This window comes from Lepidothrix coronata, unplaced genomic scaffold (genome assembly GCF_001604755.1).
Source record: "Lepidothrix coronata isolate B3197 unplaced genomic scaffold, Lepidothrix_coronata-1.0 Scaffold14, whole genome shotgun sequence".
Classification (NCBI taxonomy): domain Eukaryota; kingdom Metazoa; phylum Chordata; class Aves; order Passeriformes; family Pipridae; genus Lepidothrix; species Lepidothrix coronata.
The window spans coordinates 1,039,551-1,067,167 of NW_016690194.1; the positions used below are offsets into that span (position 1 = coordinate 1,039,551).

The 27,617-nt window shown below is 39.9% G+C and overlaps 1 protein-coding gene across 3 annotated transcripts in view; it reads left to right on the forward strand.

Annotated features, from left to right (window-relative positions):
• The window catches only part of ADAMTSL1 (ADAMTS like 1), a 375,877-nt gene that overhangs the window by 207,877 nt on the left and 140,383 nt on the right, over positions 1 to 27,617 (forward strand). For 2 of the 3 annotated variants that reach the window (XM_017806263.1, XM_017806264.1), the window contains 2 exons: positions 13,393 to 13,438; positions 25,725 to 25,961. In XM_017806263.1, the coding sequence (XP_017661752.1) occupies positions 13,393 to 13,438; positions 25,725 to 25,961 (283 nt within the window). The remainder of the gene's footprint in view (positions 1 to 13,392; positions 13,439 to 25,724; positions 25,962 to 27,617) is intronic. The other variant, XM_017806265.1, reaches the window with a different exon arrangement.

A 27,617-nucleotide genomic window follows, 5' to 3' on the forward strand; every position in this document is an offset into this window, starting at 1 on the left:
TTACATGAGGCACCAGATAAGTCTCTAACCATCCAGTGGTTGCTTCCACCATGGTGAGCACATAGCGCTTACCTTGGTGGGTCTGTGGCAGTGTGATATAATCAACCTGCCAAGACTCCCCGTATCTATACTTATCCCAACGTCCACCATACCATAGGGGCTTCATTGTTTTTGCTTGTTTAATGGCAGTGCGTGTCTCACAATCATGAATGACCTAGGAAATAGTGTCCATGGTTAGATCCTCCCCTCGGTCTCACGCCCATCTATAGGTGGCATCTCTGCCCTGATGGCCTGAAGCATCATGGGCCCATCAAGCTAGGAACAACTCTCCCTTATGCTGCCAATCTAGATCTACTTGTAACACCTTGATTTGTGCAGCTCGGTCTGCTTGTTTGTTGTTGTGATGTTCCTCATTAGCTCGATTTTTGGGTACATGGGCATCTACATGGTGGACTCGCACAGTCAGGTTCTCAATTCGAGCAGCAATGTCTTGCCATAAATCAGCAGCCCAGATAGGTTTTCCTCTATGCTTCCAGTTGATCTTCCACCAATCCAGCCACCCCCACAGAGCATTGGCTATCATCCACGAGTCGGTGTAGAGGTAAAGCCTTGGCTATTTCTCTCGTTTGGTGATGTCCGGGGCCAATTGAACAGCTTTGAGTTTTGCAAATTGACTTGATTCACCTTCTCCTTCAGTAGCTTCCACCTCTTGTTGGGTAGGACTCCAGACAGCTGCTTTTCACTTCCGATTCTTCCCTACAATACAGCAAGAACCATCAGTGAATAGGGCATAAGGTGTTCCTTCTTCAGGTAACTGATTGTATGGTGGACCTTCGTCAGCTCAATCCACTTGTTCTTATTCTTCCTCATCTGCTAAACTGAAGTTTCCAGCTTTAGGCCAATTTGCTATGGTCTCTAGGATTCCAGGGCGATTCGAGTTTCTGATTTGGGTGCGTTGTGTAATCAAAGCAATCCACTTGCTCCGTGTAGCATCAGTGGCATGATGCAGAGAGGGCACCTTTCTCTTAAACATCCAGCTCAGCACCGGTAGTTGGGGTGCCAGGAGAAGCTGTGCTCCTGTGCCAGTTATCTCTGAGGCTGCTTGTATTCCTTCATAAACTGCTAGGATTTGTTTCTCCATGGGGGTGTAGTTGGCTTCAGATCCTCTGTGGCTTTGGCTCCAGAAACCGAGTGGTTGGCCCTGGGTCTCACCAGGCACCTTTTGCCAGAGGCTCCAGGAGGAAGCATTATCCCTGGCTGCAGAATAAAGTACATTTTTCACATTTGGTTCTGTCCTGACTGGTCCAAGGGCCATGGCATGTGCAATCTCCTTCTTAATCTGTTTAAAGGCTTGCTGTTGTTCAGGACCCCATTGGAAGTCATTCTTCTTACGGGTCACTGAGTAAAGAGGGTTCACGATTTGGCTGTACTCAGGAATATGCATCCTGCAAAAACCTATGGCCCCTAGGAAGGCTTGTGTTTCCTTCTTGTTAGTTGGTGGAGCCATCACTGTGATCTTGTTGATGACTTCTGTTGGAATCTGATGATGTCCATCTTGCCATTTCACCCCTAGGAATTGAATCTCTTTGGCAGGTCCCTTGACCTTACTCTTTTTGATGGCAAAACCGGCTTTGAGAAGAATCTGAATGATTTCCTTCCTTTTTCAAAAACTTCCTCTACTGTGTCACCTCATATAATAGTGTCATCAATGTATTGGATGTGTTCTGGAGCCTTACCCTTCTCTAGTGTAGCCTGAATCAGTCCATGGCAGATGGTAGGACTGTTTCCACCTCTGGGGCGGTCAGTTCCAGGTGTCCTGCACGCCTCTCCATGTAAAAGCAAACTGCAGCCTGCACTCTGCTGCTAAGGGGATGGAGAAGAACGCATTTACAATATCGATGGTGGCGTACCACTTCACTGCCTTGGACTCCACTTTGTACTAGAGCTCCAGCGTGTCTGGCACAGCGGCACTCAACAGCGGGGTAATTTCATTCAAGCCACGATAGTCCACAGTCAGCCTCCATCCTCCATCAGATTTACGTACATGCCAGATGGGGCTATTGAAGGGTGAGTGGGTCTTGCTGACCACCCCTTGGCTCTCCATCTCTTGGACCATCTCATGGATGGGGGGTCACAGCATCTCGGTTTGTTCAGTATTGTCGTCTATGTACTGTTGTAGTGGCCATCAACACTTGCTGATCCTTGACTTGCAGCAGTCCCACAATGGAAGGATCTTCTGAGGGGCCAGGCAGAGTAGGTGATTGTCTAAATTTCTCCATAGCCACTGTGGCTACACCAAAAGCCCATTGATACCCCTTTGGATCTTTGAAGTATCCTCTCCTGAGGTAATCAATGCCAAGGATTCAAGGAGCCTCTGGGCCAGTCACAATGGGGTGCTTTTCTCATTTGTCTCCTGTTAAACTTACTTCAGCCTCTAGCACTGATAATTCTTGACTTCCTCCTGTCACTCCAGAAATCCAGATGGGCTCTGTGCTTTTATGCCTCGATGGCATCAAAGTGCACTGTGCACCAGTGTCTACTAAAGCTCTGTATCTCTGCAGACCCAATGTGCCAGGCCATCAGAGCCACACAGTCCAGTAAACCCTATTGTTCCTTTCCTTCTCCTGGCTAAAGGCAGGGCCCCTCTGTTGTTCCTGATCAGAGTATTCACTGTCTGACCATTGCATTGCCCAATCAGAGGTCCCCTCATCGGGATCACAGGAATTGATCTCAGTCTTTCTGCGTCTCAAAGGTCATTGATCCCTTTCCGGGGCCTCTGCATCAACTACATGGATGGCCTTCTTACTAGGTTTCTTCCCTCTTAATTCTTGTACTCAAGCTTCAAGTTTATGGGTAGGTTCACCATCCCGCTTTTTCATGTCTTCGCCCTGGTCATGCAGAAAGAACCATAGTTCACGACATGGTCTACTCTTGGGGTTTCCTTTCCTTCTGGGTGGGACAGAAGGAGACCGAGACCGATCTCTTGGGCTGTCTCTGCGGTGGGTCTCACATTCGGGTCACTTGTAAGGCCTCTCCATCCTCTCCCCAGTGTGGGTATGCCAGTGGCGGAGATAGGAGCTGTCTCTGAAATCGAACTTGCTGGACCGTGGGAGTGAGGAGGCTTCCATAGCTTCTGCTATACTCCGTATCCAGGCACACATTGTGTCCACAGTTTGTTCATCCATCCTTGGATGGTATATTGTTACCAGGCAGTTAACATACAATTCAGGGGCACCTTGAATTACCTTTCTCCACATGGGTAGCATGTAAGGGACTCTCTCTGGATCTAGAAAGTTGTTATCGCCTGAGTCACTGTAAATGATTTCCAGCATGGCCAATTCCCACAGGTACTGGACGCCTTCCTCTGCAGTAGTCCACCTTCTTGGAGAGCTCATTAGATTTTCCTTGAATGGGTACCTTTCTCTCACACCAAAGAGGAGGCAGAGCCAAAGACTGCAAATATACCTCTCCCTTCCAATTTCCTATTCAATTTCACGATGTCTGGCAATAGATCCCATAACCCAGCATTGGAGCAACCAAGTAAGAATTCGTTCACCAGGCTGGCGGCTGTAATCTCTCCACAAGTCCTGATGTTCTGATAGGCTCAGGGACTGGTTAACTTCACTTTCATGTCTAATTTCCTCTCTGCTTCTCACACATGGAACTGCTTCTGCTTCCTCTAGTGAATCACTGGCTATTTGTCCTGCTTCCTCTTCTCTTGGACGTGTGGGCAGGGTAGATCCTTCTCCTTCTTCCTCTTTTACTAATCCTAGGCAGGTAGGTCCTGTGGGTTTCCTTATTCATATCTTCTTTTTCACTGCAGGGGCAATAATGACTTCGGATGTCATAGTTTGGGTCCCTGTCTCAGTCATAGTTGTTTTAGAGTATTGAACAGCAGCTCAATAAGCACAGGCCAGGACCCAGTACAGGGCAAGAAGGTGCTGGTTTTGATTGGGGTAGGCAAGGCATCATTCCATTAAATGATGTGTCAGTTTGTTGGGGTTGAATACTTGGTTCTGGTGTGAAGTCCCAAGCAACGGGGGATGTTAAACGCCCTAAAAACCTGCTTAAATTCATCCACATACCCTGCCACCCAGGAACTGGGCCCTTTAAGGCATATCCCAGTAAATTCTCTTTCGAAGTTTGTTTTGTCCTACAACAAAGACAATACTGCATTCCCCAATCCCCATAACATTCTCATAGTGTTGGTTATAAGCAGTACCATTGCCAGGCAGCTTAAATAAGGATTAGTAAGAATCACTGGTGCCTTCATTACCAAACCATCTATATCAAAATTAAGAAGGGAAAGAAAATTGTATCTATCCCCCTGGTGGTCTTTTAGAAGATAGGTCACAGAGCCCATGAGAATTGTTAGTAAAATCAAAGGTGTAAATACAAGGACTGGGCATAGGGCCATGTTTATATTAGTATGTTCCCAAGTTAGCAAAAACAAAGACATAAGTAAGGCAGTGTTTATATAAACAACCTTTCTTGGCAGTCTTCCCGGATTTCAGCACCAGGTTTGTTATTGTTTACCTTGGCTGAATGCCAGGTATCCCCTGGGCTTGCACCCAGCCTCCCCTCAGAGGAGAGGGGAGGAGAAAAGAAGGAAAAGGAAAAAAAAAACTGCAAAACCGAACCTGCTAAGAAAGGTAGTTTAATATTTACACAGAGAGAAAAAATATAAACACTATACACACAGAGAAGAACTAACAATAAAGACTACTTCCCCAGGAGAACGCTCGGCTCTGAAGAAGAAATGACCCAACTATTCCACGCAGCTACCCGTAAGAGAAGAGAGCACCTTGCTTCCTTCTCGTCTCTTTTATATCTGAGCTGATGTAATGTGGTATGGAATACCTTATTGGCACAGTATGAATCAGGTGATCTATCTAGTTCCTTTTCCCTCCCAGGGAGGGTAACAAACCCATTACAGAAACCATTAAAACAATTCTGGCTAGCCCAGAAAACAGGATACGTAAAATACTCATCATCATGGCTAGGCTTCGCGAACAAAGATTTGGGGAGGGCTCTACCCATGTTTGTTACAAGTGTGCTGGTGGCTAAAGAGGCCAGTTCGAGATAGACACGTCTGGTTGCAAAAGGCACAGCAGAAAGACTCCTTAGGTGGTATATTCTGCAAGGCAGGATTCTTTCTCCTTAAGAGTGATCCTCTGTGCGTTCTCAAAAGAAGCAGCAGCATTATAGATGGTGTGTCTCCAAAGCTCCTGACTGGAGGCCAGAGTAGACCAGTTATGTTGATCAATATGGCCAAGGCTGAGATGTTGTTTCAGGGAGTCCTTGTATCTCCTCTTCGGGGCTCCTCTCTTGTGGCAGCCGGTGGCAAGTTCACCATAAAGCACGATCTTGGGGAGGCAGTGGTCCTTCATCCTTGAGACATGCCCTGCCCAATGCAGCTGTGTTCTCAGCAATATGGCCTCAATACTTGTGATTGCTGCTCGTTCTAGAAAGACGTATTAGTGCCTTCCGAAGGCACTATAAGCGTTTACTAACCTGTTGTCTATCTCTCCGTCAATCTTACCATCTGAGGAGATGAGGCTACCTAGGTAATTAAACTGCTGGACTGATTTGAGCACTGATTCGCCAATGGTGATATGGGGATGATGGAAGACTTCCTGATGTGCAGGCTGATAGAGAACTTCAGTCTTCTTTAAGCTGACTTCCAGCCCAAAGAGCTCAGCAGCGTCTGCAAAGCAGGATGTTAAATGCTGCAGAGCTGCTTCTGTGTGGACAACAAGGGCGGCATCATCAGCATAAAGCAGCTCCCAGACAAGATAATTTAAGGTTTTAGTATGGACCTTCAGTCACCTAACGTTGAATAGGCTTCCATCAGTACGGTATCGAATGTAGATACCGTCCTGATCATCGAGGTCTTCCATGGCCCTTTGGAGCATCATGCTGAAAAAGACTGTGAATAGGGTTGGAGCAAAAACACAGCCTTGTTTCACACCATTGGATGTTTGAAAGGGCTCAGAAAGTGCATCGCCATATCTGACTTGGCCGTGCTGATTCTCATGGAGTGAGATGATCATTTTAAGGAACTTAGGGGGACATCCTAAACGTTCCAAAATCTGCCACAGACCTTTTCTGCTCACATTATAATGAGCCTTGGTGAGGCCAACAAAGGTTACATAGAGACCTTTGTTCTGTTCCCTGCACTTCTCTTGCAGTTGTCTGAGAACAAATACCATGTCTGTGGTACTCCTGTTGGCTCTGAAACCACATTGGCTTTCGGATAGAATTCCTTCTGCTATAGCGGGTATTAGTCTGTTCAAGAGTATTCTTGCCAGAATTTTGCCAGCAATGGAGAGCAGAGTAATACCACAGTAATTTGAGCAGTCTGATTTAATTCCTTTCTTCTTATCAAGGTCTGATGGTAGTTCGCCTAGTTCCCAACAGCACACCACAAACTTGTGAAATTTAGCATGGAGTGCAAGGCCCCCATGTTTCCAGACTTTGGGTGGAATTCTGTCAACCCCAGCTGCCTTGCCAGTTTTCACCTGCTGTATGGCCTTAAGGGTTTCTCCTAAAGTGGGGGCAATATCCAATTCATACTTCACCTGTAGTTGTGTGATGGACTGAATAGCTGAGTCTTGGACTACATGGCTAGTGCTGAAAAGGGGTCACCAGGAGCCTGCCTGGTGTGGCTGGCCACCGGGGCCAGGGCATGTAAAATACTACATATTTGAAAAAAAATGTCATTTAAAGTTTCATCTACATAACTTTGATACCAAAATGTTGTCTACTATTACTGCTTCATAACTGAATTTGGATTACTGATTGTAGTCCAAGCATGTGGCTGTGGCCCTTTTCTCAGGCTGCAGGCAGAGGCTCATCTGTCTCAGGACTGCCAGAGATTCTGAAGTTTTTCACATCTAACATTGATAAAAGGTCCTTTAAACTCTCTGAGTGAAAATTACAATGGAACAATTATTCTAGGTTTTGAGTTGCTTCATTGTCAACTAGACATGCTTACACACATTACTGCCGTTATCGTGCAATAATATAAATTCAGTCTGCTCTATCCTGGCACTGCTAAATAAGTCAAGTTAGACCACTTTATGAAGTGTTTCCTTTAATCTGGGATTAGTGAAATCTTTAATTATGAGAATGTTTTCTGGTTTCATTTGCTGGAGAAGCTTTCCCAGTTTTTTTGAGAGAGATTATAGCTCTATCTCTTCCTAGTGGCAGAAGCAGCAAGGAACAATCTTAAACTTCAGTCAACGTGTCAACATTATAAGAAGCTGCAAATTGCACACAGTGTAGCTGAGCCTTGTGATCTGTGGAGTGGTTGCTGCTGGTCTTCAGAGAACCAGTTAACCATACTGTGCTGGCTGTCCTAATTTCTGGCTTTTGCACCTCACTGAACTATCTAAAAATATATAAAATGCTTTCCTAGTGCTGTTTTCCCATGTAATTCCTTGCTAGAGCTGGCACAGGGATGTTATATGTTGGTGTTTTGGATGATAAACTGATCAGTAGAATGAATGGTAATCAGTGTTGTACCTGCAGATGAGTGATAGATATGGTCTCCTTAAATCCATCTGTCCATTGAGAAGTAGCCTGGCTAACGAAAATGTCTGTGAAGCCTTCACTTGGATGATATACTGTTCATATATCCGTTTTCACTGGAAGAGCCTTGTCTATTCATAAGTCTTTCAATAAATCTGTTCTGAGACTTAGATTATCAAGAATTAAATCACCCAGGCCTTTGCATGATGTGGAGTTTTTCTAAGCTGTACTTCCCATGAGAGAGTTAAGATGTGATTCTCTAAAGACCCAAGCACCAGATTGTGCATGAGAAAGGGTGCATTTCAGCAGAAGTGGGCTGCCACACATGATTTAGACACAGGTTCAAACTTCCTTAAAATGCGGAGAGCTTGGGTTCCTGTTCAGCACATATGTTTTATAAAGACCACCTGCAAAACTTCGATCCTAATCCAATCTCAGGCATGTTCAGATTTAGGCTGTTAGTACTTTTGGGCTTGCAGTATGTTCTATGTAGTATCTTTGTGTTAGAGCAGGCCAGTTGAGATTTAATATTGTATTTCTTTCCACTTGGGCTGTGAAGAGAGCTCTTGCCCTTGTTTGGCTGAAAGGTTGGGGTTTTTTTAATTTTTGCTTTTTTTTTCTTTTCTTGGAGAGTGAAAAATATTTGCAATATTTTCTGTAATTGCTTTCTCTATATCTGCAAGATATGTAACGTGCAAATCTAAAGCTAAAGACACTTCTAAAAAGATTCTTAAGAAAATAAAAAATACTGCAGTGAAAAATATGTAAATGCTGAAAATAAACAGTATTCTGAAAGCACTCTGTCAACTTTTTCTCTTTATTTTCCTTTATTTTTCTTAAATTGGATTTTTGTTATTTTAATTGGATGAGGCAGTCATATTTTTCTACGTTTAGGAAGTGTCATTTAATGCCAGCTGTTGCTTAGAAAATAACAATCAGTGACTCAGAATAAGGCAAAGAATAAATTGGAAATAAAAATGTACCACAAAGATACTGCGACAAACTGTATTCAAAGCTTTGCTAAATTGCAGAAAAATACATCTACTGGTCACCTAGATGGCTAACCTTGTTATATAAGGAAATTAAGTTAGTTAAAGAGGACTTTTTTGCCTTATGAACCCATTTGCAACCCCAACATTCTCAGTCTTTCTTTATAGGAGAAGTGTTCCAGCCCATTAATTATATTTGTGACCCTTCTCTGGATCTGGTCAGTGTCTGTCTTGTACTGGTGACCGGAGTTGAACACAATAGTCGAGATGGGATCCCATGAGAGTAGAGGGAGAAAATCATCTCCCTTGACCGGGTGGCCACACTTCTCTTTATGTGGCTCAGGATAAAATTGACTTTCTGGACTGCAAGTCCACATTGTCAGCTCCTATTTAATTTTTCATCCACCAGTATCCCCAAGTCCTTCTCTGCTCTTGGTCAATTCATCACTCAGTCTGTTTGAAGCAGAATCTTACATTTGGCCTTGTTGAGCCTCATGAAATTCACATGGTACCATTGATGCTAAGTATAATAACAATATTTACATCAGAATTATTGCTTGCCTAATAGCAAGATTGTGAACAACATTATTTATGGTAAAAGTTTGCATTTTGTGGCCCTAGATCAGTACCCTCACCAGCTTCCTGCATATAGTGACTGAAGTTGGTATTTTGTCTCCTGATTGTTTATTTTTTTTTACTCCCAAAGAAAGAATATTCATAAGATCTGTAACACAATTTGGCAGGGAAAGTTGGCTTGTGTAGCCATGACATCTTTCCTTGTCTCAAAGTTAACTGTTCATGTAACTCCTCTGGTATTTCCCATTTCAGCAACACACAGGAGCTTGTAAGAGACAGTCTTCTAAACAGAGAGAATGAAATATTTTTACAGTTGCAATGCTAAGATGCATGGCAAAACATACCAGTGCTTCTCAACAGTCCTCCATGGCAGGCAAGGTGAAAAAAGGATATGGAAGAATCTTTACACATCTTTTCAACTGACTGAATGATTTGGACAGTGGAATGATTTGGATGTGAGGTTTGCAGACCCAATCAGATAGTTTCAAAAGGTGAACTCCTTAAAGTCAATGCAGTCCTGATGCATCTTCCTTGTTCATAACAATTTGGTGTTCATGGCCTTCCCTCGCACTTCCTTTATGGGAAATGGGCTATAAAGGAATAAGAGACTCACTTTTCCTCAGAGAGGGACAAACACAGAAATTGCATTGAAGATGACAGGGGGTCATAATGCTGTACATTTTAGAAACAGGTAAGACCAACAGGCTGAGAAAAGAGAGATGCAATATGGTGTTACTCTGTGTGTGTAGCCTGTCCTCATGTCTGCTAGCACCAGGGGAAGGGGAGGGCTGTTACAGGCTGACAGGCCCACAGTGTACTTTTCTCATAAGTACAGTGCAAAACCCAGAATCTGTCCCAGAGATGTGGTTATCAAGGGGTGTGAGAATAAAGGAGTGAAGGCTGTTTAACATTACATCAGCTTCCAAAACACTGTAGTGAACAGTTGCATCAAAATTCATATGGACAAAAATAACCCACTCATGGCTCATAGTTGCTTGTTTATGTGGAGACTTGTCTCTCTAAGGAAGGCATTTCAAACTTTGAGACTGCTGAGAATATCAGGAGTTGATGAGGTCCTCCTCTGCAAATCTCTTTCGTCATCTTTGGTAATTACAGATAAAGACAACTTTGACATGGGGTTGCTATTCTTATTGGCATGAATTGTTGCAGTGCTTCTAACTCTTTTTGAGCACAAATACACATCTACTTAAGACCTTTGAGGGGGGGACTTGAACTAAGTCTCTTTACAAACTGGAACCTGGAGAAATAAATACCAGGGGTTTGGATTGTTTACATTAAGAGAAGTGAATATTTTAATATCTTAAACATTGTTAATCTCTTTCAGAAACTTTACTCGAAACAAGTGACTAAGTTTAAGGAATGAAACATGATTCCCAACAGCTTGCTTTTCTTTCGTATTCACTTGATAATAATTCACTGTCAAGCCAAATCCTCAGCTACCTTTCTCTGCTGAAAAATCCCCCTGAGTGTAGATAACAGAGAAAGCTAGAAGTCCTTCTTGCTGTTCCCAAGACAAACTTGGCATTTTGGTTGACTTCTGAGTTTTTCTACAGGCAGTGTATATGCCTTGTTGATATGAGTTCTGATTTATACCCTGCAGAGGTAAGAGAATCTATGGTGACTGTATCTCACAACATGGTCTCACTGATCTGCCATGGTCTTTCATTGTATGTTAGATCCTCAGTGCTTTGGGATTCTGGAAAGCATCCATGCTAAGATACGCATGCAAATCCCATGATTTTGAATCCAAAAGTAGATACTTACACTTAAGAGAATCTGGAATACTGTCCTGAATCAGCATAGATCTGAAATGCAAACTACTCTGCAAATCTATTGTGAAAATATATCATCTCAAGCTGAAAGCCTGCTTTGGTTGATGGTGATAACTGGGAAACTAATGAACTTAAATAACTAAACTCCAAAGTTTGGTCTTGCAGAGGAACAAGGGGAATTTTGCAGGAGTGGTTCCTAGTGCTCATGAATCATCACAGCACTAGCTGCATCCAGAATCGTACATTTTATCTGAACATCCCTCGCCATTAGCCGAAGAAGCAAAAAGGGAAGAAAATACCTGAATAGTTTTTTGGCATAGGTCTAATGATAGTACCTATTCTTTTCTCTAAGGCAAAGAATAAGTGAAAAATAAGTTTTTCATTTCAAAACAGATGATACAAAGAAACCATGAAAAGAAGAAGAAACTGAGAGACAACTGATAGGAAGTTTAAATTTCCCTGTCAGTTCAATGGTTTAAGGTAATTGAAACTGAGGTAACAGCAGGTCTGTGTGAAGCAAACTACTGTCTTACAGGTTTGTGGCTTTTCTGAGAGATGGGTGGAGCATGTGTCAAGCTTGACAAACCAGTTATTCAGTATGGTATACAAAGTCTGCCCTAGGACTGCCTGCACACTGTTTAATATACTTTTTTATATATATATATAAGCAAAGTACTTCTATTGAATGGCATATAAACAGGTTTTCACACTACCTTTAGAAACTTGTCTTTATTGCTTAGGAATAACTGAGATAGTGGTGGTGGGCACGGGATGTCAGTTGGGTGTTTGGTGGTTGTTGTTGTTTTTAGTTCACAGCCTATTGTGAATAAAATTTTTATTATTGTACTGCCAGAAGTAATTTTTTCTAGTGCTACTCTGTGCACACTTTTCACTTCTGTGCATACTTGCAATGATCAAAATTTCCTTGAATTAATTATATTTCTATTATGTTTTAATAGATTTTTTTTTAATATACCAAATGCTACACAACAGAATGTGTTATCTTTATGCTCAGATTTCTTCTAAAATTTTGAGAGATTTATTTACTTTTTTGTCTTCTCCTGTGTCATTTAGACCACTGTGGTACATTTGCAAAATTGTGGTTTGCCCTGACTTTGTGTTGACATAGGTGTGAATGACTACTGGAGGAATTTCACAATTAAGTCTTGTGGATCCGTGGATAACAGAAACAGAAAGGATGACTTCAATAGCTTAAAGGAAACCTATTCTGTTTATTTTAGAGTTAACTCAGTATGGAAAAAGTTTCCTGTTTAAAAAAAAAAAAGGGGTGGGGGAAGAATGCCCTTTTCCTTGGATAGTTTGAAATGGTTTGGATTTAAAAGTTCAGACTTGGCAGGCATTTGAAAGAATGTGTACTTGTTAAGTCCTGGCCAAAAAAAAGAAAGAGGGGTAAGTGTGGGGGGAAAAGTTGTGAAATTAAGAAATAAAAACTGTTAGGAATTCTGTTCTTTTGAAGAATAAATTTTAAAAGCCAAACCCTGCATTCTCTTTTGTACTGAGGACCTCCACGGAGTATGCTGTCTGAACTAATAAAACACATGAAACTTCACCTAAGGTCAAATATTCAGAATACAAGCTGCGAGTGCTAAGAAGGTAATCTGGCTGTTGACCTCTCTTTTGGGAGTCCAGCCAGCATCAGGGCTGGTATGGGTCTGCTGTGGGAGAAGAGGGGGAGAGCCATGGAGAGCACGTCAGGGTATGTGCTCTTCTTGACCTTGCTTGGCCCAACTGCTCTTTAGATGCTGTTCTTCAGCTGGGTTCTGGGAGTAGTGAGGGGCTAGTGAATTGAGGGGAAGTTTTATGCTCTCTTTCTCCTCTTACATCAAGTTCTGTAGAAGTGCTGTCATACTAGCCTGAGTAGGTTCAGATTAGATATGAAGAAATTTTTTTACTGTAAGGGTGGTGAGGCACTGGAACAGGTTGTCAGGAGAAGCTGTAGATGCCCATCCCTGGAAGTGTTCGAGGCTGGGTTGGATTGGGCTCTGAGCAACCTGGTCTAGAGAGAGGTGATAATTCTATAATCTCACACCACTGCAGGCATAGTTCCTTCCTCCCAGTGCCCAGTTGTTCCCTGGCAGATAAAGCCTGTCTGCTCAGACTGTGTCAGTGCTAAGGTCTGTGCCCAGGTAGGTACAGAGCTGTGCCCTTGTGAAATCATTACGAATTGCAGGGAGATACAAGACATTATTAATGTGATTCAGATGTTGCCTTACATGTTGTATTCTGACCTCCAACCTTATTTGTAAGCTGATGATATGTTCTAGAAAGTAATTTTTAAACCAAAGGTAGGAAACTAGGGAGTTGTAGAATTCATGCCTCAGTAGGGGCAGAGGGCCCTTTACTTTGAGGAAGAGAGTTGGTGGGGGAGTAGGTGATTAGAGATAAGTATGAGAAAGATACTGACATGGTAAATATTATGTGTTTGCTTTTTATGTTCAGCTGTTAATGGTTTTGGGTTTGTTTTTAATTTTTGGACACAGGACCTGTGAAGGACGAAACATCCGGTACAGAACATGCAGCAATGTGGTAAGTGAAGTATAGCTTTGATATGATACAAATTATCCCATATGACAATCTGTGCTAGTTTAAAGGTAAACCAGCAGGGGAAATGAACTCAACTCAAAAGAGAGATTATAAATCAGAATAACAATTTAATAAAATAATACAGTAAGTATGATTGTACAGACAAACAATTGGTTTTAACCCACTAAACCCAAATGTATAACCCAGCACCCTGGGGCATGAACAGAGTGGTGTTCTTTGGCCCCCCTGAGTCCAAAGTAAAAGGAGAGGGAAAAACCTGTTGGTGAGAGTGCTGTTGCAGTCTGGTCAAGAGTGGTGGTTGCAGTCTGGTTGAAAAGTGGTGGTTGCAGTCCAGTCAAGAGCAGTGATCTGCAGTCTGGTTGAGAGCAATCTGCAGTCTTCCTCTGGATCCTACGAGTGGTTAAAAAAGTCCTAAGACTCCAAGATTATATATCCTCCAGTTCAGGCAGGAATGCTCAGTACCTCCCTCAGGGTAGGGGATTTCTTAATGGTTGTGAGGACAAAAGCAACCTCCTATCTCGCAGGCCTCTTAACACCTAGTTTGTAGCCTGAGGAGTCAGGCTCTATGTGCAGATGGTGTAAATGGTTCATTGATAACAGTTTCTGGGAAATGGCATGAAAGGCTATAGAATACACAGTTTTGGGTTACACCTATCCAGTGATGAACTGGGCCCAGCTGTTCTAACTAGGGCACAATTGCATTCATGTTACAGCAAATAATTTGGTCAAGTGATAGTGAGAATATTTGTTATCTAAATTGCCTTTATACCACAGACCACAGTCAGTTTCTTGAAAAGCAGAGAGATTATGGCCTGATGCTAAAACTATTTGGAAGGGATTGGAGTCACAGCCCTCACAAATAAAATGTCAACGGAACTTCAGAGTTGCTATTTACAACCTCCCTGCCAGAACCAAGACAACTTGCGTTCCCAGTATTACTTTGATAACCATCTGGTTCACTTGGGTAGTCTGTTACACTGCAGGATTAAGCTGTTAAGAATTGAAGACAAGTTAGTAAGAGATATGTGATTCTATAATTTTGTATGTTTCTGTTCACTTGTGCCCTCACAGCATTGTAATTCTGTTGCATGTCTTAGAAAAACAGTTTTACATAGACTGTACCAATGTTTTGGCATTTTCAAAGGCTCTTGTTTGTTTTGTTTTGCATATAGCCAATGAAGTTTTCAAAACAATAAAATAAGAAGCTTCAACTTCTGTCTCAACAAAGTGAAAGTATGTTTTCACTGGTGAAAATAGAAATAAAGATTTTCATACGGAAAGTTTTATAGGGTGCCAAGAATAGTAAAGGGTCTCAAGTTATGTGGAGAAATGTCAGTTTTACCAGTAAAGATGGAAAATGAAATCAAACATACGTTGGGCCAAGCTTTCTCGTGCCTCATAGGGACATATTCAGAAGCCTTTCAATAGGAACTTTGTTTAAGAAAGCTTAAGAGTTTAAGTTAAAAAAAACTAATATGTTCACTCATATTTAGCTCATCTTTTTTTCAATAGACCACAGTTCATAATGAAAGAAACTGCTTCTATCTGAGTTGCAGTCTCCCACGCAGTAAGATTTCTGTCAGTTCTTGATATGGTTTGAAGCTGGCTCCCTGCCAAGTCTCCAAACTTTACCACCAGAAGTCCCCCCCCAAAAAAAAACCTCAGGGAGAAGAGGGAGAAAAACAAACTAAGAAAACCCGAAACGAGAGAGAGACAGCTAAAGTGAGATATATAAATATATTTACATTTATATTACAATTATATATAATTAAAAATATATACAATTTCACAAGGGAAAGGGAAGGGGGAAGGGAAAAGGAACAAAACCAAAATAATATATATATATATGTATCCCATTTAGTGACCCAATATCTAACAACTAGAAGAGTTAGCAAAGAAATATCTCACTACTCTCCTTGGGACAACCGAGAGTCACTCCGGAACGATCGCCGGCAGCCTCTGTCTCCCAAGGTCGACAGGGCCTAACCAGGCCTCGCTCCCCAACACGGCAGACTCAACAGCAGGGAACCTGCACCTCCAAGCTACCGGAAGGAAAGAGAGCGAAGGCCTCTCCTCCTTTCTTCTTATAGCCTGGCTTACGTAAAAGTCATAGGGAATACTGGGTAAATCTGGACCCTTCCTTGGTTACAAACTGGTCACCAAGGAAGGCCTAGCCCAAACCACCACAGTTCTTTAGGAGTTGGACTTTGATAATCCTTGTGAGTCTCTTCCAACTCAGAATATTCTGTGACTCTCTGAGTCCTCTGAAATTTGTTCTGAGTGTATCCTTTGAGTTCCTGAAATGTCTTTTCAGTCTAACCTTCAGCTTCCCTGACAAAACCTACAGTAGTTAATAGATAGGTCTTCTGGTAGATTAGCAATCCAAATTTCATCTGAGGAATTTAAGATACACCACAACTGTGTAGGGAATGGGAAGGCTGATTTGTGCTAGTCAAGCTGCATGCCATAGCTCTGTGATATGACATGAAGAAAAAAAAGTTATACTGTTAAAGGCTAATTGGACTACAGTTAAACCCATTAGTTTTGTTTTAGTTGTGTGTTCATGCACATTGTGACAGTCTCTTTCTGTATCTGACCTGCCCTGTGTATGTTCAGAACAGTGAGACAAACTAGCATCCTGCTCTGCTGCCGCTAACTGTTCCTGAGTCACCTTGATGAGAGGCTGGGATTTTAACTAGGTTGCAACCTATGTTTTGGAATCATGGAGTTTAACTTTCTAAGATAAGGAATATTTTTTTAATGTTATTTTTAGCTTAGGTTCTGCTCTGCAAATGCGCACCTGAACAGTTTTCTTTCAAAATAAAACCATGCATAGTTTTGTCAGGCAATTCCTTTGCATACCTTGTATTTGGCAATACTGGTTCCAGAATTTCCAATATAGTAGTGAGGCATGCAGCTGCAGAACTAACTTAATTATTTTATACCAAATAATCGAAAATGAAACTTTCAAACTTTCATCTTTACTCTGCTGAAATCAGTGACAGTTTTGCCACTGAAATATGAAAACCCAGGACTGCATTTATTATTTCAAACCATTTTTGGGAGAGGTTAAAGAATGACTTGTGCTATGTTCTCTTGTCCTTAATAAAAGGATTAAGGGAGTGTTCATTTGCTTTCTTTTTGTAAACTTACAAAACTAGAAATAAATCAAACTATTGTCAAGCTTCTGACTGCATTGTGCTTTGACTAGGCATTCCAAATACAGCTTTATGTCACAAAGAAAGTACTTGGCTGCTGCATTCATTTTGCAGACATTTGATTTTGGGAGGACAGTGTTTTCTACTTTTAAAGTATGTTGAGTATTTCTTTGGTTCAGATGTTATGCCCTTCTATTTATAGTCTTTCCTAATCCTGGGCACTGTCCACCAGTATTCAGAATATCAGGCACTGGAGGGACACTGGGACCATGATCAGCATCGGAACTTGTGGTACAGCCATGGTAGTCCACAGCCACATGTGTCTGAGGTTGGGAACTTAGAAATGCCTTGTGCTGCACCAGTATGAATCCAAAGCAGCTTGAGAACCCCAGACTTCCATCTCTCTTCTAAAATCCCTTCTGTTACTGAGTTGTTTAGCTGTGACCCTGAAATACTATTTGTCTCTTTCAGAATAGTAAAAAAAAAAAAAAAAATTAAATTATACGCTTTGTCTTCAATGAAGTTTACTATTTTGTCTCCAAAATCTAAGGATACATACACACAAGGTGCATCTTGGAAACAATTCATTAACACAATGGCTTGTTGTGGAATTCTGCACTAGAAAAGGCCCACAATATTGTGTATATTTTTGTTAACTCAGGTTTTGCCTGCTAAGATTTCATCCACAAAGACTCTGAAAATCCAGAGGATGGAAATTCCAGGCTCAAGACCTACATTTTCATCTGTTAGATGACATTCTTTGCTTAAAAGGAAAATGAGAGCAAATCTCCCCATTCTGCCCCTGCAAGTGAAGCTAGCTGTTGTGCATCATTGAAAATTCCTGTAAAATTTCTTTGATTCTTGTGAAAATCAGTGAGTCCTGAAATACAAGTTTCCATTACCATTAGCTTGTACATAACTTGAGGAATTATGTTATTGTTCATAAAATAACGAGTCTTTTTATTTTTTGCGAACTGTCTTTCTGTGAACTAACAGAAACACTGTCATTACTGACTTTATGATTGTGCTCTTGCAGGAAAGGATGGGTAGTCACATATACTAAAAGCAAACTATTTCAAATGTGAAAACTGGAGAATGAGAAGAATACTTCTTGGAATCTGGCAATGAACACATTTTATAGGCACTATCATTTACAAGATTTTGCTACAGCTGGTTTTAATTCATCCTGAAATTAAATTACAGAAGGGAAAAAATGAGATAAAGAGAGGCAAGGGGAAAGAGTGGCATGCGTGTTTTTCCAGTGATCTATATTAATTATTCTAGGGGTGCTGAACCATTTTGCACAATATAGTCTATAAGAAAAATTGTTGTCTGTAAGGCTTCTGAGCAGTTCTTAAATGAACAAATCCAGACCAGTATGTTTGCCACTTGCATTGCCTGTTGATGATCAGCAATTGGAAAGATTTTGGGTATGAAGCCAAATGTGTAAATAGTAAAAAAAGGAATGAGAGAATCTGAAGATGATTTAGGCTTGAATTCATCTGTTTTTTTCTTCTTACTATTCATACTTACTCGAAGCATGTTCCCAGCCATTTTAGAATATAGTTGTGGGAGAGAGAGTCATTTGTTTTTCTTTAGAAAACTGGTCTGAATGTAATGAAAACATGTTTTTGCATCTGTTTGGGTTATTATACTAAACATTAAGCAAAATAAACAAAAATATTTCCAAACTCTGAGTAGGAATGTTTTACTCATTCTTTTTCTTTTTTCTTTTTTTTCCCGATCTAGCACACTCTTTGTTCCTTCTTCTAGGTGCATTCTTAGTTGCTAGGTTCTTTTCAGATACTGTACCAGGCTGTCATATCATCTCATTTGTCATTTCTCATTTTCAGTCCTTCTGTCCCTATGCTATGTTTTTCTTTCTTTTCCCTCCATTTACATGAAAATATCTCTGAAAGGTGTTTGTTGGACTATGTATTGTCTGCATGCCTTCTCTCTTCATTCTCCTCAATTATGAAACTCCTTATTGTGATTGAAAACATTTTTATTTTCCCTGGTATTTTTCCTTTCACTGCACTGCTTTCTGAATCAGACTCAAAAAAAAATAAAAAAAAAGAGGCATGAGACTGACAGTGAAGCTGCAGAACATTACTAGTGCTTTCAACAAGGTTTAGAGCAGTTCCATTAAGCCTAGGATAAAATCTGTAGATGGTAGACCCCATAAATCACAGAACTAAAACTTGTAAACACCACCTGCAACTCTTTTTATATATACCTCACTTTCTTCACTTGGCTGAAGTACCAACTGTAATGACATCCCCCATTTTTTGGCTTGCATTAAGACAATCTACTTCCATCTCTGTTTTTTATCAGCTCATGCTGCATTTTGTATACAGCAGCAATGATATTGCTCATCTTACTTTCCACAAAATAACACTATCTTCTTTCCACGCACTAAATCCCAGCCTGTTGTAAAGTGTCAAACCTTAACTTCCATATAAGTGCATAAGTCTCAGAAGCATTGGCTTATGTGTATGAGAAGCATCATCACCAAGTAGATTTTTTCAGAGCACAAGAATGATTAGCAGGATTTAATTTTTCTACCCAGTGGTGACTAGAAATGCTATGTAAAGTCTTTTACAATCAAACCTCCCAGTTCACATTTTGCGGTAAAACAATAATTAAAAAAAATTATAGGCACTACACATATCTCCTTACTGACACGTGATTTATTTAATGTCAGTTCACTTTTTAAGTGGAATTTCATCAGATCATTTATTTTGACTACAGTCTGTTCTTCAAACTGCTGGATTTTAATAACTACCATCTTATTTCTGATTGGATGCATTTTAAAACCTCTGTGTGTCATCTAGAAATTATTTCTTCATACTTGGAAATAAGTCCTTGTAGTATCTTGCAAATGATAGAAGCTTGGACTTCTGGATTTGCTATCTTCTCAGGAAGCAGAATTGTGGATCTCTATTGAAAAATAGAAGAAACTCCAAGACCCAAAAAAAAACCAAAAACCAAAACAAAAAACCCCAAACAAAACCCAAAAATACCCCAACCATTGCTGCCATTGTGTTAATTTATAAAGAACCTTTGTAGACCAAACAAACTGAATTCCTTTCATTACAGTGACATTTTGTGACTATTCAAGACTCTAGGTAATTCATAGACTTAAATTTGGTATTTCTGATATTTTTTTTTTTAATTTGAACAGCTGATTTTCATCTGATAATACGGCACCCTTGATGTCTTTAGGAAAGTATGCTCTAATATTATGTACTAGTATTACTTTCTGACTTAAATATTTGGAAGTTTTTCAAACTGAAATAAAAGTTACTCTAATTTAAACACTTCACTTTAATATTTAAAAGGGATGAACAACAAAAAAACATTAAAATTACATGAAAAGCTGCATATTGAATTATTTGCCAAAATGGGAACAAACTTTTAAAAAAGATGCTTTTTTGGTGAAAAATGTATTTTATAAATATTTCTAATGAGAGATGTTAATTGAAATTTGCATTTATACTTTGCTGACTATTTTAGCCCTTATCTCCACTCTGTTTATTTGACACAGAGTTGAACATTTTCTTGTATTTCCCATTTATTCCTATTATTTTTCTTATGTTTCTCTCTGTCAGATACTGCAATATCTTGGGGTTGTCAGAGAAAGCTATAGTATAAGCCCTGTTCAATCTAAGCAGATAAGTATGATCCTAAGCTATTTCTCAGTTCATGAGACTAAACTGTTGGAAAGTCTGACTGCAAGAAACTTAATTCAAGCAGGGCACTCAACAAGGCTTCAGGGCTGAATGGAGGTTCTGTTAAGTCCCTAGATCTCCTAAGTGTCTGTGCTTTCATCTAAAGTTCTTATTTAGTCTTAGACAAGTCTCTGCTTGAGGACCTCAGGCTTTCTTTCTCAGTAGGGAAATCAGAGTAGCTGAAACACCATGAGTACTCCATGGAACTGGTTCAATAAGCTGTTCTGTCAGATGCTGCACAGCGTCCAGTTATTAGTCATTTTTTGCTCAGAGGAAATACTCCAGGTATAGTAAATCATTCTTGGCCTCTGGAAATATACAAGCACATATATTGTAAACTGTTTTAAAGTTCCTCAACTCTTTCCACGTATCCCAGCTTAGACAACAATCTTCTACATTTCACTCACTAAGTAAACTTTAAAAAGTCTGACCCTCTTTTGTCCCATGAAATCTGATCTACCTATCACCCTCAAGGGACATCTGGGATTCATCTTATCTTTTCCACTGTATTGTTGATTAATACAAATTGTTTTGAATGGAATTCCAACGTGGCAAAACTCCATGGAATTTATGATTTAAATATAGGATAAAATAGGAGGTCGAGTTAAAAAAAAATTGATGTGAGGAAGAAGAAAATGAATCCATAATAACATGGCTTGGTGCCAGCATTAGGTGCCTAAGAGACGAGGATGAAACTCCTATGTTTATTTTAAAATGAGTTTCATACATCAAAGGGGTTTTTGATCACCTTTAAAATGATACATATTTTCATTGCAGTAGAGGAAATCTTGATCTGACAGGATGAATGGAGATTATAGGTATCCATCACAGGCTCAGTGTTTCAGCAGTATCTCATGAGCGTTCATAAGCTAAAGGTCATGAAAGAGCCATGTAGGACCCACAGACTTAAAGGAGGAAAAGTTGTTTACTATTCACTGGAATTTTTCTTCCCTAAAAAGTCTTAATGAATAGGAAGCTTGAAGATAAATGGACTTAGATAGGACTTTCAAGTTTATTAGTTCTTTCTGATTCTTCCAGGGAGTGCAATGGTAGCAGTTCCTTGTATCTGCAAGGGCCCACAGATAATTTCCAAAAGAAAACAAAACTGGTAGGATGTGAATATAGCACCAAAACTGTAGTAACCTGAAGCAGGACTGTAGAGCTTTTGTGGCCAGATATCAGGGCTGCCACATGCTCCAAGCCAAACACAGGCATGCAGATGTCATTAGCAAAATACCTCACAGAACTACGTAATTAATGCATAGTTGTGCTACCTTGGGTTCACTGCTACACTGAGTTGGCCCATGACTTCTGGCTGTCTCAAAGTGTCTGTCAATCTGTTGTGCAGACAGACAAGCTGCACACTGTTACATAGCTTCCAGAATATGGCCCTTAGCTGAAGGAACACGCAACTTCTCTCAGGCTAGTGAAGCAGTGCTTGCTGGCAGATGTAGAGGATAATATTCAGACCACTAATTTTCTTAAAACTGTCTATTTTGGTATTAAAAAAATATTGTACAGGTTATGTGTGTAGATGCAAGATGTGCTTTCTTAACTACATTGAAAGATCCTTCCTGAGGAAGAGATCTCCAAGGCCTTCAGGTACATTTAGGATTCAGGATTTCAGCTAGAGAAAAGTAGTCTGCCAGGCTGTAACCCTTTTTCACATCTGCATGCCAAGATAAGTATACATATCTATGTTTCTGACTGCTTGCATGTACTCTTTGAATTGCTTCCAGTTTCACACAAAAACTTTTTTAAACATAAGTTCGTTGTTTTATTTTGATTACAGTGTCAAAGACTGGAGGTATTTGACATCTGTCCTGGTCACCTGCCGTGTCCTGAAACCTTTTATGTTGACTGTACATTTTTTATTTCTTTCACTTAAAAGTAAAATCCAACACAACGTAGTATTGAGTACTGTACAAAGCAGGATTATAAACTCTATGTTGTGTGCTTTACTGGGCCTTTCTCTCTTTTTAAAAATAAAGCTGTTCCAAGCCAGAAAGTTCCAAAGGTAGAGCCAAGCTTAAACCAAACAAGAGAGTTATCTTGAATCTCCACAACAAGCCTTTGCCAAAAAATAGACCTGATTGTACTCATTTACAGACAGACAAATTCAGAGAAGAGTATGCACCAGAAGACTTTGTGGCAGGAAATAAGGCCACAGTGTTCATCTCTGCTCTTTGTTTGAAAATAGAGCTAAACCAGATCTCGGGTCAAACTGTAACTGTATTGTTGTTCATACTTTGTGTAAGGGCAGAACATAAAGACCACTTTTTCTCTAATTAACCAGCTATAGAGAAATAATGAATTTCTCATATATTTGTCTGCTCCCTTCACTGTCCAAACTTTGTCCTATATCAAAAGCTTACCCAGATCACAAAAAGGCCCTGATTGCCTCTCAGTTTTTCTCAAGATTTTAAAATCAAATTGAAATACTTCAAACATTTTACTTTTTCTTTGATCATCCATAATATATTAATAGAAAAACCTTCTGCTGTGTAAGTCTTCCAGCAGTAAAATACCAGTTACAAGCTTGAACTTTCAACCTCCACTTTCTAAAAGGAAGAATGAGCTCTGTGTGTTTGCTCTTTGATATGTATTTTTCTGGAGCTAGATTTAACCCAAAATCCTTTTTTCTCTTATGTCTTAATCCAGTGAACCTCTTGTAACAGGAAGACTATTGCCTTAAATAGTCTTGGTTTAATGACAATATGTTCAGGAGGTGAGACCTCTAATGAAATGAACTCTCTTTTTTTTTATAAATTTCCTTCTGCCCCAGTAGAGACAAGGTACAAATTACAAGGAGCCTGAGTGAAGAAGGAAAAATAACAATTTTTGTTATTTTTGTACTAAAAACTGAAAGAAACAAATAAATAACAATAGCAGCAAATATTACCTAGCTAACTTCCTCCTCTCTAAGTTAAACCAAAACCTGGAAGGATATTTCATACAAAAGAAAATTTTATGTGGCCAAGGTGATGACGTAGGTTCCAACGTAGCAAAGTATATGGAGTGACAATTGCGGGGCAGGGCTGACCAGATGTGCTGCTTGGACCCGGTGGTTTCGGGCCACGTGGTGGCAGATTTTTGTGCAGCTCTCCTGAGAGGGGAATCCCTGAGTTGTCGGCGGTGGCTTGTTGTACCAGGACAGCTCAGCTGGGGCAGGGTGACCTTGGTGTGATGCGAAATACAGCTGCAGCTGAGGCAGAAAACACCATGGCTCAGGCAGGGTGGTCCCCGGACAAAGGCTCCAAGAGTCCATGGTGCTCCAGGGAGCAAAAACCAGGTACAAAGAGAGTGAGCCATTGCACACCTGACTTTTTGTCTCCTGTCTCCCAAGTTCCCAGGATGCTTCACTTGGGGGACCCACCTTTCCAAGATGCTTGGGACAGTCTTCCCCAGTCCAGCTCAGACAGGGACCAGTCCCCCACATTCCAAATTATGTGGTAGTATGAAAAAATTCACTAAAAATCCTCCCCATTTAACTAAAGCTACAACAACTTAGATAGCAAAACTTTTGACTGGGCTTTAACCCTTCACTTTTGGGCTGAATTAGACTCAAATACAAAGTCAATTAATTGAAAATTTGCTCACTTGGTACAAAGCAATTTAGATGATGTCTGACTAAGGCCATGGCTTGTATGTGTGGATAGATCACAACAAGAAATGTTTGGAGTGGTGTGATCCAAGATTATTCAACATTGAAAGAAAATGGCCATAACCACATTGCAACAGTGAATGAGAGGCCAGAATGGCTAAACTTGTTAAGCCAAGGGCTTAAAAATGATGAATTTCTAGCCAAGTTTGTGCTGACTTCCTTTTAGTGGAGACTTGTTTTTTAAGATAAGTTTTATTTTAGATCTTAATACTAAAAAACAATCCTGTAATGTCAGAAAGTGACATGCAGCTTCCATGTCTTTCATATTGAAAGCTGTAACAATCTGCCCTTTTTAAAATGTGCAGAAAAGTGTTAGAAAATGAAGGTGTAAGAAAATTAGGTGATCATTTAAACCTGAGAAGATGTACTTTTCATCAACAGCAATAAGACTTCCCTAGCTGGGAAGATAAGAAGTCTGCGAATAAGGTTGTCATTAATGATGCTCTAATAGGATGAAATGGTTTGAGGGCGAACAGAGAATACAGACATCTTATAAGGATATCGTCTAGTTATGTGGTTGTGTATACATCAAAATCCTTTCCTACCAAGACTATAATAAACATGTTGTAGTTCTCAAGCAAAGGGTGTAACAAGTGTTCATTTTATCTGGTATTTTACCAGATATCATCAAGGACCAGATTTTCTTATGGCAGTAAGGTAGAGGACTATGGGACCTTAATAATCTGAAACAGTCATATTACTAACATTTGCTCTGGTTTTGCCTCAGCTCTCATGATATGTAAAGTTTTTCCTAAAGCTTAGTTCCTATATTCCTGTAATTATGTGAGAAATTCAGGTTATTTCTAAAAAACTCAGTGAATTTCTAGCCTATAAGGTTGCTTGCACAGGAAAACTTGAAATATTATTCTTCAAGAATCAAACACTGGAAAGGAAATAAAAGGAACTCATGTTTATTTGGCCTAAAGACTCATGATTTTGAAGCTGTCTTGTGTTTTTCAGTGTTAAATGGTAGCAAGAAAGTATATGGGGTTAAGGAGAGCCTCACATTCTCAGTTACAGGGGACTTTAAGTAGTATCAATGGTCTTTGATTTTTATATCAGGTATACTGGGTTCAGGATTAGGGTTATGTTTTACGAATCTCCCAGAGGATTAAAAAAGGGACTTTCCTAAGATTTTCTCAGTAAAATAATATTAAGTCCCTAATTATGTGAGTTATGAAATCTTAGGTTAAAGGAATGCAAATATGTATCAAATTTTTCTTGTTTTTGTACCAGGTGATTTAAGTCACCGAAGCAAAAAAAAAAAAAGGCTAATGAGGAGAGCTTAGATAAAGAAACAGATAAATTGTGTAGTTCTTTTTGCTTTGTCTACAAACAAAGAGGAAAATCTGGCTAGAAGAGAGTGGCTATACACACACACTTCTCCACATATGTGCACAAGTGGAGTGAGATCTGGCAAGAGCATTGTGACCCTCTTTTGCTTAACGACAGGGCTGTGGTACAGTGCATGTACAGTGCACTTGTTATTTCCCATTGACACATGGTCTTGATGTTCTTTCAATACTTTTGCAGAAAGAAGAAAGAAAAGTGCAATTATCCAGTTGAATTATGTGTAGATGTAACTATTTCAATCACTCTTCTTTGTCTAAACGGAAACTCTATATCCAGCAGCTGTGAAGCCCAGTGTGCTGCATGATACTGGAAGTGGCTGTCCTGAATAGACCTGCTGATCTTCTCTTCTCTCTTTTCTGCAGGATTGTCCACCAGAAGCAGGTGATTTCCGCGCTCAGCAGTGCTCTGCTCACAACGACGTCAAATATCAGGGACAGTTTTATGAGTGGCTTCCTGTCTCTAATGACCCTGACAACCCATGCTCACTGAAGTGCCAGGCCAGAGGAATGGCTCTGGTTGTGGAGCTGGCACCAAAGGTTCTGGATGGGACCCGGTGCTACACTGAATCCCTGGACATGTGCATCAGTGGCTTGTGCCAAGTAAGGAGAGAAACCCTACCCTCACACGTGACTACTTTCCTCAGATCTCTCTCACATGGCTCACTCCCTGTCCTCCATATTTATGTCATTTTAGGGACTCAATTTTAATCATCTGTTTCCATTCTCTTAAACTGATTTCTTGTACCCTTTTTTTGGTCGAGGTGTACAATTCCAAACGTTATTTTCACACTCTATGTTGTTTCCTTAGGGTTCTTTTAAAGGATTATGTTATCAGTTTTTGAACTCTACTGTATAGTTAGCTGCAGTAGCAGATCTCATTTGAAGTACCAAAAGAAAATAATGATGTAGCTTTTAATCTGGATACACCAAAGTTTTTCAAGTCTATCAAGTTACATTATCTTTGAGGATTATTGCTCCCTGTGAGTCACAAACTACATGGCAGTAGATGGGATACTAAAGTAGAAAAAGTGCCACTCCTGTAAGACTAAGCAAGCTGCTACATCTCCTTGCACCTCAGCATCCCCGTTTGTTAAAAGTGGGAGATGGGGACTTTCTCACCCATCACTTCACAGTGCATGGAGATCTATTGGTCATTCGACCAGTTTATTCACATCCTTATTTGTTTTTATATTATGTTTGTGCTTTTATTGATATATTACTACTGTTTTGAACCTACCTTCATCAGACTTTAGTCTTCTGAACTATATGTATGGTACAGGCTGATGCAGGGGAGGACTTTCATGCCATCTCTGTTAGTTACTGAACGCACCTAAATCTCAAAAACAGTTGAGTGCAAATTCATGGTTCAGTGCCCAGTCTCTTTCAAATCTGTGTAGACTTGATGTGTTGTTGGCTTTCTAGTGAATTTTGAGCCACTTCATGTTCCTCTAGAAGCTTTTCTTCCTGTTTCTTTTCTCTCTGATTTTCTATTCTGAGCCAGAAGCAGTCCTGCAGTAAATGAAACAGAGTAAGCAGTTACTAGGCTAATCTCATTTGTGATCTAAAAAAGGCAATCACCTAGACCTCTTGATGTCAGCTGAGTGCACATTTCTCAAAATTCTAGATTGCCTAATGAGAGAGACAAATTTCAGTCTTATTTTGAGTTTTTAAATATTTTAAAAACTTAACCGGAAGCACAGGAATCTGGATGGAGAAAAAGATTCAAAGTTTTTTGCATATAATGACCTAGAAATTAGAAACAGAGAATTCAACCTCTGTCAGGCTGATTTCTGTTTTGATTCAAATACAAAGTGTACTTTTTTCAAGAAAACCTTCCCTTAGAGTTCATAATCATCCACTACTGAAACAAACTCATTTGATTTCCCATGACAATTCTTACTCTTGGAAGGTTGAAGTTAGCTGCACTATTATAACTAATGTTATTTCTTAATTGTCTCTGTGGCTGGAGAACAGAAAAATTAGCACTAGTATGCCTGAAGAATTTAACTTAAACCACCCCTTTCATTATATACCATGAAGTGGTAGAATAATTTTAATGCATTAACATAACTATATATTTTCCATATTCTTCAGCATTCAATTTCTTTATGAACTTTTGCCATATATTTACAATTACTGCATCATTTTTTAGGATGACCCAAAAAATTAAAATATAAATGCTCATGCTGTATTCCTCACAGTGAAAAATTTTGTATTTTGGTGCATGTTAAATTTAAAGCAATTTGAAGTATTCTT